Genomic DNA, 15745 nt, shown 5'->3' on the forward strand with positions numbered 1-15745 from the left:
GAGGCAGGGACATGGACAGATGCCAGCCAGCATGACCTCTGAGGCAGAGGGGGCAGGGAGGGGGGTTATTCCCCCGCTCTTCCTCCTCTGTCCCCGGGGCACGGCAGCCTGGGTCTGCCCACTCCTGCCCCCTCTGCCAGATGCTGGAGGAAGGGGGAAATAACCCCCCGCCCTGCCCCCTCACATAAAGGCCCCTGCTGGCCAGTCTCTGGCCCTGACCCTGACCCTGCAGCAGCAAGGAGGCAGGGACCCTGAGTGGGGCAGCACCTCCTGTGATGGTGTCCAGAGAGTGCAAGCCTACGAAGTTTACTTCATAAATCTACTGGACACAAAAAATCATGGATTAAACATAGACATTAAATTTATGGCACATTACAATCTGCCTGCCATCCGATAACCCCAGGTAACATCTCTACATTTTACCAGCTACATTCTATTACCAGATCAACATTCCCTAGTTCTCCCCTCAACCTACCTGTCTCTCACCTGTTGTCTCCCATGGCTTCTGATCCTCACTGCCACACACTTGTATTTTCACAGACCTGCATTTTGCATAGTGGCTTCTATTCCATCTGGTAGAGGACATAAAACACCACCAGACTCTCCCTATGCCTGAAGTAGGGTATTTGTGCCCGAAAGCTTACAAAGAACAATTTTTCCAACTATTTAGTTGGTCTAATAAAAGATATCACATTTACCAGAACCTTCTCTACCTATTCTATACCATTCATTCTTGTCCCTGTCTACACCATATTTTCATATTTAAGGTTGGTGGTGGTTATCAGCAGGTATTTCTTTGACTTACTGGCAAACAAAAAGCTCCTTGAGACTAACAGGGATACTAACTACCCCCTTTTCTTGTAAATGTGCAATTAGCACTTTTATGAACAAAGTTGAAACAACAAAAAATATTGCTCAAGGGAATAGGCCAGAGGCAAAACTGTTCAGAAGCTGAGTTATGTGGGCAGACCTTTTGCAAATGTAGAGGACATGTTTATAGCTGTGTTAAAGAAGACAGCTCCACAGATGCAGAGAGACAGGGTAGAAACTCTGGGTGTCTATATACGCCCTCTGGGGGAGGGCGGGGGGGCGTAATTAATTAGAGCAGCTCCCAGGTAGCCTCTCTAATTAAAATACTGCAGCATCATATGTATTAAAGCTCCCGTGCATTTATAAATGGTTATGGGATGCTTTATTTAAAGTTTGTTTGAGGAGGTTTAGATAAAGCACCCTGTGGCCATTTTAAAACACATGGGGACTTAATACACATGATACTGCAGAGATGCTGCAACATTTTAATTAGAACGCAGAGGAGACTTGGTTAATTGAGTTTGCTCCATTGCGTTCTAATTAGAAAGCTGAGGAGCATGTGTATAGGCAGCCTCTGGTGCAATGGCCTTGCAAGAAAAGGAAGTATGAGAGAGCTTTTTCAGCAAAGTGCTGTTTGGAAGAGCAGGTGTGGAACAGACACATCATTCTGGGGAAGAAAAAAAAAAACTGTGTTCAGAGAACTTTCTGAACACTCTTTGAAAATAAGCAGGATTGCACAAAGAAATATTGAGTCTATCATCAATTTCTCCTCCTAGGAGGAACACCTCCTGAGGCTCTGAATATTGGCTGTCTGCCCCCAAAAAGGTGGGGCAGTAAAGACCTTTCTGATCTGCCATGATTAATATTCCCTTCTCCTACATAAACTCCTGTACAGAGCAGAAGGGGATTTGTGGGATTAATAAACTGATGTTCACAGCTTCTTCCAGAAGGCAGGTACCATGGTTGCCTGTCCTCTGTACCCCCATTAGCTTCTCTTACCCTGAACAACTTGACAGAACAGCTCCTTAAGGAACATAGCTGCCATGGCATCTCTGAATACTAATTCTCCAAAGACACTTATGGAAGGTGAAGGAGCACCCATGGCATCACTCAGGTTACTATACACTCAGTCCTTGGAAGCTTGCTTCTTATCCTCATCCTCAAATGATGGATCTGGATTCCCAAGGAGACATGGGAAAAAATGGACGTCTGAACATGCTGTGGTGTGTACTCACTCTATATTGTGCCTGGATCCAGGTGTTTCTGTTCCTTTCTGACTGTGCAAACTATTAGAAGTGTGGAGTAGAAAACATGATAACTAAGTAGGGTGCACACAAGCACAAAGCAATAAACATGAGAAAGGAATGGTTTAAACCCCTCATTTGGTAGATCCTCGATTATTAATCTCCCTGAACACAGGTCTAAGCATAGGAATGGGGCAAATCCGCCAAAACATCACTCAGTGCTTGTCAAAAAATGAGGAAATACAGTGAATGATCAATAAAGTATTAGGTTGTGGTAAAGAAAAGATAGAGAATAATATGGATGCTGCTGCCTACATTATGTTCACTGAATATGATTTGTTTCGATGAATGACTCAAAAATGACATAGTAGAAACGGAACAAATCAAGATAAGAAAATGATTGGAAGCTTTGGAACTGCCTAAAAGGAGAAAAGGTTTTTAAAAAGTAGGAACTATTTAGCATGGAAGCAGATCAGAAGGGATAGATAGTACTACCCTCTTTGGACAGAGACTATAGCCAGTAAGGAACACTATAAATGGAAACTTGACAAGGTTCACTGATCTTCTAAAGAATAACCTACATACAGGAAAATGAGGTAATTTCTTATGTCCTTCAAAAATTCATCAGGATGCTTTTCTTCTGAGTGCTGACAACAAATCATTTTCTAGAATCAGCAAACTCTGGCACATTGCTATCCTTACTGATTTTTCAGACTGTATCTAAAAGCTCTGAAGAGCAGCTGTAATTTTATCTTCTTTCTATACTGAGAACTGGCCACATAATCCTATTCTTTTTTCCCCCCCATCTTTTAACCATCGCTCAGTCCTCCATCTTAGGCCCACATCCCACAAAGATTTAACCCAACTTTAATATGGTAAGTAATTCCATTGGTTTCCAATGGATAATTCACATACATAAGGTTAAGCCTAATACATAAGTCATCCTGCGACCCCAGCTGACTTCCTGCCCCTGGGGCAGGGGGCTGGACTCAATGATCTTCTGAGGTCCCTTCCAGCCGTAATGTCTATGAAATCTATAAGTCTTTCCAGAATAAAGACTTCCAGAAGCTTGTATGGGTATCACTGAGGGGGGAAAATGGCCCAAAAGGCTTAAAAAATAAATACTTAAAATGTAATATTTACTCAGATTTGTTAGTGTGTTCCCTTCAGTCACGCTTATGCCTCTTTTATATTAACTTTCTATAGAAAGTGAGACGGAGCTTGCACACAGAATTTGCAGACAGACCTGTTTGTAATGAAGCAATGCATTTAAAAACACATAAAACCATTGCCTGAGCAACTGGGTGGGTAACTTTTAGGAAAGATGCTTGTAGATATTCTGTAAGCAGAGGAAGAAGCTAAAGGTTTCTAGTCAGCTACCAGTTTTGAATTCTTTGCTCAGTTGTCCTAAATAACTTAGGCCTGATTCTCAAACAAATTACTTCAGTTTGAGGCAGATGTAACACTATTGGCACCAGACAAAAGTGGTGGTAAATCATGTCATAGACTTCATAGACATTAGGGCTGGAAGGGACCTCAGAAGATCATCAATTCCAGCCCCCTGCCCAAAGGGCAGGAAGTCAGCTGGCGTCATAGGATCCCAGCAAGATAAGCATCCAATTTATTCTTGAAGCTGTTCAATGTAGGTGCTTTAATCACCTCCGATGGCAGGCTGTTCCAGACCTTGGGGGCTCGGGCAGTAAAGAAATTCTTCCTTATGTCCAGCCTGAAATGGTCTTGTAGTAGTTTATGACCATTCAACCTCATCAGCCCTTGTTCACCAGAGCACCCAAAACGTTCCCCCAGATACTGATGGTCACCCTGATAAACTTATAGGTAGTCATCAGATCACCCCTGAGCCTGCACTTTTCCAGGCTAAAGAGCCCCATAGCTCTCAGCCTGTCATCGTAAGGTCTGTTTTCCTGACCTGTGATCATGCACGTGGCTCTTCTCTGAACTCTCTCAAGATTCTCCAATCCTTTTTGAATTGTGGGGTCCAAAATTGGATGCAGTACTCCAGCTGTGGCCTCACCAAGGCCGAGTACAAGGGGAGAATGATGTCCCGGGATTTGCTTGAGAAGCATTTATGGATGAAAGCCAGCGTTTTGGTTGCTTTACTAGCTGCAGCATCACACTGCAATCATGACCCCCAAGTCTCTTTCTTCCCTAGTGCTAGCCAGTAAAGCACTGCCGAGCCTATAAAGATGCTGCAGGTATTTCCTCCCAAGGTGGAGAACCTTGCATTTTTCAGTGTTAAACACTATCAGGTTCTCATCCGCCCATTTGCTGAGCCTGTCCACGTCAGCCTGGATCACCCTCCTGTCTTCTGGTATGGATGCTTTGCCCCAAAGTTTGGTGTCATCGGTGAACTTGGCCAATCTGCTTCTGACTCCAATGCCCACATCATTAATGAAGATGTTGAACAATATGCGTACAAGGACAGAGCCTTGGGGGAGCCCACTGGTCACAGGGCACCATGATGATTGACTACTGTCAATTACTACCCTCTGGGTCTGACCACGGAGCCAACTTCCCAGCCAGTGGATCGTGTTGGACCCAAGGCCACAATTGTCCAGTTTCGCCAAGAGGTGATCGTGGGATACCAGATCGAAGGCTTTTTTGAAGTCAAGATATATGACATCAATCTCTTCTCCCCTGTCCAGGTGATAGGTAACCTAGTCGTAGAAGGAAATGAGATTGGTCAAGCAAGACCTACCTGCAACAAACCCATGCTGGCTATCCCTCAGGATGTTGGCATCAGCCAGTCCATTAAGGATGGCCTCTTTAATAAACATTTCTAAGATCTTCCCCGGGATAGAAGTCAGGCTGATGGACCTATAGTTTGCTGGATCCACGTTCCTCTCTTTCTTGAAGATAGGCACCACATTGGCCTTCTTCCAGTCTTCGGGCACTACACCAGACCGCCAGGAGTTTTCAAAGATCCATGCCAGAGGCTGGGCTATGATGCTCGCCAGCTCCTTGAATACCCTGGGGTGTAGATTGTCAGGGCCGGCTGACTTGAAGGTATCCAGACTCTCAAGGGGATCTCCCTCACCCAGACCTTCCTGTCCTGTAGTGGGCATGGGCGTCCCATGGGACTGATGAAAGACCAACACAAAGTACCCATTTAATAGGCTAGCTTTTTCCTGGACGTCAGTTGTCCCATCTGGTTCAGCAGGGATCCAATGTCGCCCTTGCTTTTCCTCCGGCTCCCCACATATTTGAAAAAGGACTTTTTATTGTCCTTGATGCTTGAAGCTAGTTGGAGTTCAGTTGCAGCCTTGGCTTTCCTGGTTTGTTCCCTGAAGGACCAGACCAGTGAAGAATATTCCTCCTTGGAGGTGAATCCCATCCTCCATCCTTTGCAGGCATTTCTTTTTAGCCTCAGGAGGTCTGCTAGGTCCCTGGAGAGACAGGGGGGCTGCTGTGCCCTCTTGCTGCCTTTCCTCTGAGATGGAATAGAATTAGCTTGTGCACTGAGGATCGCTCCCTTGAGGAGCAACCACTCTTCTTGAACTCCCCTCCCCTCCCCCTGGGGTCATGGTCCCTTAGGGCCTCTCTGACAAGCTTCCTGAGCTTGTCAAAGTCAGCTTTCCTGAAATCAAGGACTTCAGTGTTGCTGACTGACTTGCCAGTTTTACAGCGGATGGTGAAGGTGATCAGCTCGTGGTCACTGTTGCCCAGCTTCCCATCGATCACTAGGTTGTCAATTAGGTTATCTCCAGTAGCCAATACCAGGTCGAGCAGTGCTTTACCTCTCATTGGCCCATAGACTTCTCGAGTCAGGTAGAGGTCATCCACGCACGATAGGAAGCTTTGCGACCGCTCAGATTTTGCTGAGTGATCCTCCCACAAGATGTCTGGGTAATTGAAGTCACCCATGACAACCATGGTCCTGGAGCATGTGGCCTCAGCCAGTTCCTGGGCAAACTCCTGGTCAAGTTCTTGGACTTTGGGTGGGGGGTCTGTAGTAGACTCTCACCATTGTGTCCCCTATGCCGTGTTCCCCACAGATTTTAACCCAGAGGTCATGCCTCAGTATATTCCCTAGTTTTCCTGTATTCTCCATTCTGACCATTCTGTGAAACTTCAAGGGTCAGAGAAACAATTTTACTCCTATAAAACTATGGTGTTAGCACCAGTATAGTGTGCTCTTCAAGAAAGATTATAACTACATAATGATTTCCTCAGCTAATTTTTCTTGCCCCAAAATTAGTATAAGGAGTCACAGTTAGAGTACTGAAGTTCTTTAGAAGGGCAGCTTTATGAATCAGGTTATACATTTTTAAGTAATTGAGAAACTTCATTGTTTTGTTCCTCCAGAACAATTAAGTACAACTATTGGTTAATCCCTCGTGCTTTATTTTTAATGGTCTCAAGTCACTCTATGTATCCTTGCCCATGTCACGGGTACTTTTTGGGAGGTATTCATTGTCTTGACAGTGGACATTTTATTTTAGATTTGAGGAGAGAAATCCTTAATGTTTTCCTGATCTCTGACTATTCATTCATTACGTCTCTTTGTTAATCCTCTAATCATATTACAATTAACATGTGAAAATGAACAATAAATACCAAAATGTATCATGGCCATTTTATTCAAATGAAATTCCTTTCTGAAGAATACCCACTCAGAGCCTGCCTTGTATCTTGCTGACCTCTCAGGTCTAGAAACATGGTAACTGCTGAAGGACAGTTGTGAGGCTTCAGTCATAACTCCACTTCCAGAAGTAGATTTTAGATGGGGGAAGCTTTTTTCTTGCCTGACCTAATGCCTGTGTTCTATAGCCAATCAAAATCTTGGTCATTATGACCAAACAATGGTAAATATGCACGACTGAAACCCCCAAATGTTGCAGAGCAACATTACATCATTGAAATTTTTCTCATTATCACTCTTATTGAAAGCTATCTTAAAAGTATTAGACATGGTGAAAAGAAAATAGAGATGACTCCTGTCTTGATGTGCAGGCAATATAAAAGCACCTGCTGTTTAATATTGTGTGATCTCTTCTCCACTGGTCGTGTGAATGTACTTTGCAGGAACACTAAAGTAAATTATAAGTGTGTATCAAGGAGAAAAGAGATCTGTATACATTTCTTAGAACTGATGGCCCAGGTACTCAGAATGCTAACACTGTCATATGATTGTGCTACTGTTTGCTAATTCTTTTGCAGCTGACAGGATGCCCCTGGAAACATGATAATACATTTCAGTGCAGTCACTTGTCTATTTTTTTATGAATATAAAAAGAAATGTTTCATTTCTATGCTGGACAGATAATCATAAATCAGAGTCTCTTGCGTGCATATACTATGGAATCAAAAACTGTACATTTGGAGATTGGGTGACAAAATGCTATGTGAAACAACAAACTGTGAAATCACAGTCTGATTTAAAATGCTGACTTGATCTATGGATAGGTTAATATATATACAGTCAAGTTTGGCTACTGTGAAGTGTCACTAAATATATATTTGATTGTAGGATGGTATTTTTTTATTGAACACATCAGAGTCCTTGAAAATTTCCCAAGTGCAGTAAAGATGCTTAATTTATATAAGAGAGAAAAAAAAAATTGAACTCAGCACACCAGTAATACAGTGCTTTGACCTTACTATATATTTTAGTTTTGTGTCTGGTCAAGTTACAATTCATACTTAGTGCAATCAATTTTCCAGTAAAATCAATTTTCAGGGTCTCATAGGCTACCAGAGAGGATAGCCTCAGCACAAACAGTTGACTGGCACTGCTAGAAGCTTAGCTGCTTTAGGAAGGACTTGGTTAAGTAAAAGTTGGAAGTGCTGCTATAGTCCTAGGTCCCTGCTAATAGTAATGGTGTTGTAATGTGCTAGCAGCAATTACACAAAAGAGTAAGGACACAAGGCAGGCAAAGGAGAAAATATAACTTGTAAACAAATCTAAGTGGAAGAAACTAATACAAGCAGTTGAGAAAAAGCAACTCACCTCTCCTCACGGTTCTGTCCCACGCACACGCGACCCCCATGCCGGGGCGTTGGATTGCTGCAGGAACGCTGACGGACCTGAAAGCCGATTCCGCAGGTGGTGCTGCAGGGTGACCAGGAAGTCCATGGAGTCCATCCTCCATTTCTGGAATAAGAAGCTACGGTTCTGTCAGCTGTTATAGAAAGTGTAGGACTGTATGGGTGTTACTAAGAGCTGAATTGGATCCGTTAATATATGTGCAAAGGTTGGGATTGCTTGTACTACTTCGAGTTAAGCTTTCTAAGGAGTAGATGAGAAAAAACACTGAGTTTCTCTGAGGCTTCCCTTTTCCATGCCTTGTGGATACTGCTATTAAAATGGGCCTGCTGGACAACAACCTAACAGATATAGAATCCATAAAACTCATTCTCTGATTGTGGAAAAAGATTTGAATCAAGACAAGTTTAGAAATGCTTCACTACAAATACTTCAAGAGATGAATCTCAACTTCACTGGGTTCATGTATTATTATTATTATTATTATTCTATTTGGGCTTAAAATATTTTTGTATAGCCTAAGCTATAGCATTTACCTCTTATTAACAATCTTCACTGGATGTAGGCCATATCTGATAAACATTAAGGCTGAAGCAATATGTTATGCTTAAAAAGTAATAAAAACCAATTCAATAAAAAAATTTGCATTTTCATTTTTTAATTATCTTCAGCATAAAGGCGTATTGTATATTTTTTATAAAATTAAATATAGTTTCTGTGCATGTGTGTGTGTGTGTATTATTTCCTAATATAGCTATATTTAGATATAGCTATATTAGGGAATACACACACACATATCTGTATATGTGTGTGTGTATTTGTATCTACACACACACACACAGAGGTGTGTGTATAGATATAAATCTATCTATCTATCTATCCCTCTCTCTCTCTGTATATGTGTGTGTGTGTGTGTGTGTATAAAAATTAGGAAACTATATTTGTGTGTGTGTATTTATATTTGTGTGTGTATGTGTGTGTGTATAATATAAATAGATCTCTCTATATTGCTATATATAGATAAATCTATATTCTCTCTCTTTCTCAGGAAACAATATTTGATATACATATAGATACAATCTATACCTATATATATAAGGAAATTATATTTGTATGTGTGTTATATATATATATATATATATATATAGAGAGAGAGAGAGAGAGAGAGAGGCGGGGGGGGGAATATAACAGGAATTTTATATACATACACACATCCTATATAATTTCCTGTTACATTTCTCTGTGTTTGTATGTGTGTATACTTTTATCTCTTTCAGGAATTATGTAGGGAAGAGAGAGAGAGAGAGAGAGAGAGAGAGAGAGAAGGGAATACACACACACACACACAGATATATATATGTAGATATATATGTATATGTATATCCATATATATATATATATATATATATATATATATATGGATATATTTGTATATGTATATCCATAGTTTAAAGATTTCATATTATTTACAATGACCATGTCTACACGAGACGCTGACTACACAGTAGCCTGAGACTACTGTGCAGTAATGCTGCATGGCAGAGCCTGTGACATGACACTACTGTGCAGTAGTCTCAGAATTATTACACAGGAGCATCACAAAAAAGCCATTGATCAGTGCTACTGTGTAGTAACTCAGGTTACGGCACAGTCATTTAGTACTTGATCATAATAATTACTAAATGACTGTACAGTAATGAGTGTGCATTCTGTGTAGATGTGGCCTTTGTGTATTTAGGAAAGATTAAAGTTTCATATTCACTTTCCTTCCTTTTCTGAAAAGAAAATGACAAAAAACTAAAACAAGATTAGAAAAAAGTTCAACTTCCAGGAGAACTCAGAGATTTAATATGAATCAGTTACATCAGCTTCCAACTTCCACAAGATCCTCAGGCAAAGTAACAATACCATGGGTGTAATGTGCCAAAAGTTGCTGAAAGCTAACAGAATCAATATGGATACCTTATTCTTGTAAATCACTAGAAGGCAGGGTTATGTTTCCATTAAAGTCAATACAAACTTGACTTCATCACAAAAAGCATCATGTCAAATCTCTGGAAAGGAATTTCAAACTCCACCTGAAGCAAATGAATCAGTGCACTACAACAGTTCTGGGCAAGGTTTTTTGGATAGATGTGATATCTTTTATGAGACCAACTGAGGAGCTGGAAAAAAGTACTTAGCAAGCTTTCAGACGCAGTCACCCTTTGTCAGGCATAGGGACTCTGCTGGTCTGAGACTCCAAGGAATGAGAAAAGCTAAACATTTTCTTCCCCCTATGCCTGATGAAGGGTGACTGTGCCTGAAAGCTTGCTAAGAACTTGTTTCCAAATACTCAGTTGGTTTAAGAAAAGGTATATTTACACAAACAACCTTGCCTGCCTGTGTCCTTAGACTCACATTGCCACAACCAAAAACCCAGCTACAACAGTTCCTAGACTTTTGTGTTGGTTAACTGGTGAACGTTATATCTGAAGAGTCTTACTAACAAAATACTATGAATTCCAAGAAAAATCTAATGCAGTATGTTATGTTCTTGAGGTTTCATCATGTTTTTAGGAATATTAAGGTTCAAATAAAAAGAAAAAAAAGCTGTCCTCCTCTACTGGACCACAATTAAAATATTTTAAAATTTAACTAATTCAAATAATCAGCAAGATGTTATACTTGTTAAATTGCTTCAGAAGTTGGTTAAAAATGCTGTAGTTAAAACTTTTACTAAGGTTACAAATTTTGGTTTGTTATCTTCCTTTGTTTCAACAGATACAGACTGTAACAATCTGGGAAACTGGTTACTGAAAAAATTAGGTTTCATTGATACCACATTTGGATTTAGATAAAAGGGTTGATTTCTCTGAAGGTCGGTATTACTGACCTGATTTTCTGAGATATTCAAATTAATGGGACTTCTGAACTGAAAATCTGAGCAAGCTTTCAATTCCCCTCCAAGTCCCCAAATGCACAGTTGTCCAGCAGACGACTAATAACAGCAGACAACTGGTTAGCATCACACAGCATCTGCATCTTCAACACTTCTCATATTTCCCTACTCTGATGTCGCTGTTAAGTAGTATATTGATTTTCCTTTACTGTTTACACTTGGATTCATGACCACATCTCATATCTCTCTGAATCATTTGGTGTTTGATTGAAGGCAAGCTAATAACTTTTACTTCTGATTCAGTGCAAAAATATCACAAGATACTTTGGAAGATAAATATTTCCTCCCTGTTCAGAGTAAGTGGTGAAGCAGAGGAAAATGACAAAAGGAGTCACTGAAAATGAACAGAACAGACCCTTTGACAAGTTTCATCTTGACAGTCACAGGTGCAAACAATGCTTGATACATGAGCTCGAGATCAAATTAGGCCCATTTTTTCTCCTTCACCAGTGGCCAGCCCATGCCTGCCAATCCCACAGCCTCTAACTTGTCCAAAGGACTTCAGAATAAACAAACACTCTGTGTCTGAACTCAAGCTGAAAAATAATATGCTCTCATCTTCTGTAGCTGGATGTGTTCAGGTATGTGCATGTTGAGGACAGGAAAAGAAGTTGCAGCAAAGCAAATTGTCTGGGTCACAGATCTGAATGCTATGGTGCTAGCACTGGGTAGAGTGGACATATACTTTCCCTGCTGCAGAGAAGTATTTTCCCTACTCATCTCTTGTTCTATATCACCAGGGCTGGCAGTTATGCATCCCAGATGTGTGGTTGAGGCAACAGTACTATAGGCTCTAGCTTCTTGGAATCAAAGATCAAAATGGATTTCTTTCTAACCTCTGTGCTGACAAATCCTGAAAGCTGGACCCAAGTCACTGCTTATCATTACAAAAAGTTTCCTAAGAAGAGAATGGGAAGGTGGTTGACAGGTTGTAATAGCAATGTAGATTAAATTCTGTACAAATTAAAACGTGTTTGATTTTTAATTCATATTAAACATCTACCACTGAAGGTCTGCTTGTGTCTTGCAATTCTGGGATGTACCTGGAGCAATTGGCAATCTCCATGCTGGGCCCGTCACACTGCCAGCCTCCACACTGAGGAGCTGGGCTGTCACATAGCCGAGTTCTGCAGAGGCAGGAGCCAATACTGGTCCCATCTGTGTGGGTGCAGGGTTTCCATGGTGACCACATTCCGAAATTTCCATCCACAGTCAGATTCCGTGTCTAGAATTAAAATAATATAATTTTTAAGAGGGAGGCAGAAAGACAAGTCTTATGAGAGATCATAAAACTGGATATAACTTTAATTTTACATCTTCTTGAAGTCTGACTTTCAACCATCCAATAACATGGAGCTAATCTCAAGAGAAACGTACCCTTTGTGACTGAAGGTCCTTCTTGGCAGGAACCATCTCTTTCTGCATTTGGGTGTTACTATAATAAAAGCAACAATAGCCTCTGACTACAAACAATATTGCAATAGTCCTGGGGTTTTGTTTGTTTGTTTTCAGACAATATCAACATTAATTCAAAAGGGATTGCAGCTCCATTTTGTCAATTATCTTCCGTGATTGTATTTTCCATTTCTCCTAAACTTTGCTTTATACAGTCCAGGTTCTAAATGTGAAATATAATGTGCAAGTATGCTTCCAGAAATGGCAACCTGGATTGAAAAGTGGAAGAAGCATAGGTCAACTTAAGATATTGTGAAACCTATGCTGAACTGTAAAGATTTGTAGTTGTGTGAGATAACATTTAAAATCACACATTTTAAAGAGAGAACTAATTTTCACCTTCACTAAAAGCATGTTTTCATATATTTACTGCTGTAAACAGGAGGGATGACCAATTTTTGACATGAGAGCAGATGGATTTGGATAGTTTGAAGCTCAGCTTTTAACCATCAATCAAGTAATAACTGCTGATAAGGTTATAACTAACTAGTACATTCATTCCCCCCAAATTAAAAAAAAAAAAATTAAAGCATTTTGTCAAAAGTGGGGAGGGAGGAATTGCATCAGAACAGAACGTCCTAACATCTGTTTATAGACTGACTATGAGCAACACTAATAGAGCTGCTGCGAGTCATGTAAAATGGTGACTTCTTTGGCTAACTGATGTGAACAACAGACTTCATATTTAAATGGAGGTAAGGGAGAAATAAAGTATGCATTCACTGATTATTTAAAGGTATAAGAGATGAAATAACCGCAGGCAGCATGTTTTCACTGTATTGCTAGCTTCTAGCTAATCTCCTGACACTCTGCTAGAGGTTCCATAATTTATTTATTAATTATACTGTTCAAGATTCATCATTCACATACAGTATTACCCTACAGAACATACTGGCTTATTTTCTGCCACCTGTAACTGACATTGCTACACTTAATTATTTCAAAATACTGCTGAGACATGTTTATTGAAAATAACTTACCATTCTTTGCTCACCCTAATACTGTACATGTGCTGCTGTTTTTCACAAAACAGGAAATAAATATTTCTTGTTATCTGTCAAGTGCGCTCAGTCTTTTATGCCGTTAGCTGGAAGAACGTGTAGTCGGTAAATCAGAGATAACATGTTCCCATCCCAATTAGTGTCAGGGCTGTGAAAACATCTCTGCTGCTTTCTTTTCCATGTGCAGGTAAAGCCACAATGGGATCTAATGCATGGTCCACACAATCGTGCCTCCTACCATGCCGCTAATGCATGGCAGGAGGTGGGATTGTGTGGAATGCAGCTGGGACTGAGTCCTGTCAGCTCTGGGATTCTCAGTCCGGGCAGCATTGGAGTGCTTCTGCAGCTGGGAGATCACAGCAGCTGCAGTCTCCCAGGCACAAGACTACATGGTGCACCCCATGGCATGGAGATTGCAGCTGCTGGGGTCTCCAAGCCACACAGCACAGGCTACACATGCAAATTAAAGCTGAATAGAAACCAGCTATAAAGTTATTACACATTTTTGAGCAATTACTTTATAGCCAATTGGACATTTTTAAGACACTATAGTTAATTTGCCTACATAGCCAGCCTAAATTAATTAGGCATTTAACCAGGTAATTGCACAATAGATGTAATGTGTTGAGGGGGGCCATGAAACACCACTACTTCTTCACTGCTGCCCATTGAGGCTAGTGATAGACTTTACATATAAACTAGTTTAAAGTGATCAGAAACTGATTTAAACCTGTAACAGAACAGAAGTTCAGTGCACATAAACCAGTTTCAAAATGGCTGAAACTGTTTTAAGATAAACTTGATTGAATGTATCGGAGTATCGGGCTCAACTGATTTGGGTCATACTGGTTTATGCAATGTCTCTCCCAGACCCCTGCCCAGTTTAAGTTAAACCAGAGTTCCCCAACACCCCAGATGTTTTCCTGGGCTGGGCTGGGCTGGGCTGGGCTGTGCACTCTGCTCTGAAGAACAGGCTGACCCTGCCCCTCTCCTCCCTAGCGAGATCTCCCAGGGAGTCTGCCTGGCTTCCCTCGTTGCTCAAGCAGGGATTCCCCCCTCTCATCTTCCACAGCATGGGTCCCAGCCCCACTGACCCTAAGTATGTGGTATGCTAGCTAATGCTGAGAGGTGTCTGTGTGTGTCTCCAATTTCACTGGGACAGGAAGACAGAACAGTGTCTGCTTAGGACTTTTTGGAGCTAATCAACAGGTCAGCTGGAAATGTACCTCCATTCCTTCCTTGGAAAAAGCTGTTTAAGAAGAGTTTGAACTAATGGGAGAGACTTTCATTTGCTGATGGGCTGATAACACTGGGGTTTTATCAGCTCCCCTGCTGGTTTCAAGCACTGCCAGGTTTACAGATGGAGAGAGAGATTGAAAAGCTCAGTATCATCAACAGATGCATGCACTGCACACCCTCCCTTTGCCTCAGAGTGCTAGCCTGGGGCTGGGGGCTGGCAACACTCCCACCCCTCGAACAGCAAGCATGGAAAAGCCTGGGATGGTGCAGGCAGGGTGGGGGTTTAAGCCCCTCCCTAATCAGTGTCCTGCCAGGGCCTGGCCACGGCCCCCCTCAGCTCAGCACTGTGGAAGGGAAAGGAGGGCTGCTCTAGCACCCCCTGGCTTCTAGCCTAAGCCACTGCAGGCATGTGTCTGCATTTCTGGGATGAAAAGGGAATGTCTATCCACCTCCAAATCAGTTCAAGCTTTGCAGGTTAGACTAGCTAGTGTCCTAGATCCTGGTGTTCTCTCCCTTGACATACTTGTAGGTGGCTATCAAGTCACCTCTCAGCCTTGTTTTGCTCAGGATAAACAAACCCAGATCCCGAAGTCTCTCTTCATAGGGCCTGTCCCCCAGGCCCTTGATCATGTGGGTGGTCCCTCCCTGCGCCATTTCGAATTTGTCCACATCCTTCTTGAAGTGCAGTGCCCAGAACTGGACACAGTACTCCAGCTGTGTAGAGGGGGAGGAGCACTGAATAGAAGGGGAGGAGCACCTCTCTGGATCTGTTGGCAACATACCTGCTGATGCATGCCAGAGTTCTATTTGCTTTGTTGGCAACTTTGTCACACTGGTGGCTCGTATTCATTCTCTAGTCAACTGACACCCCTAGGTCCCTTTTGGATGCAGTGCCAGCCAGTGGACTATCACCCATTGTATAGCTATGGTGAGGGTTCTTCCTACCCAGATGAAGGACCTGGCATTTGTCCCTGTTGAACCTCATATAGTTTTGTTCAGCCCATAGGACCAACCTGTCAAGATCTTCCTGAATTCTTGACCTGTCCTCTGA

General features: G+C 41.7%; 1 protein-coding gene across 6 annotated transcripts in view; it reads right to left on the reverse strand.

The window, feature by feature from the left end:
• Positions 1–15745, reverse strand: part of SEMA5A (semaphorin 5A) — a 629987-nt gene that overhangs the window by 130527 nt on the left and 483715 nt on the right. For 5 of the 6 annotated variants that reach the window (XM_059724460.1, XM_059724455.1, XM_059724457.1 and 2 more), the window contains 2 exons: positions 12043–12224; positions 8023–8214 (listed from right to left, as the gene is read on the reverse strand). In XM_059724460.1, the coding sequence (XP_059580443.1) occupies positions 8023–8214; positions 12043–12224 (374 nt within the window). The remainder of the gene's footprint in view (positions 1–8022; positions 8215–12042; positions 12225–15745) is intronic. The other variant, XM_059724459.1, reaches the window with a different exon arrangement.

This window comes from Alligator mississippiensis, chromosome 3 (assembly GCF_030867095.1).
Source record: "Alligator mississippiensis isolate rAllMis1 chromosome 3, rAllMis1, whole genome shotgun sequence".
NCBI classification, from domain to species: domain Eukaryota; kingdom Metazoa; phylum Chordata; order Crocodylia; family Alligatoridae; genus Alligator; species Alligator mississippiensis.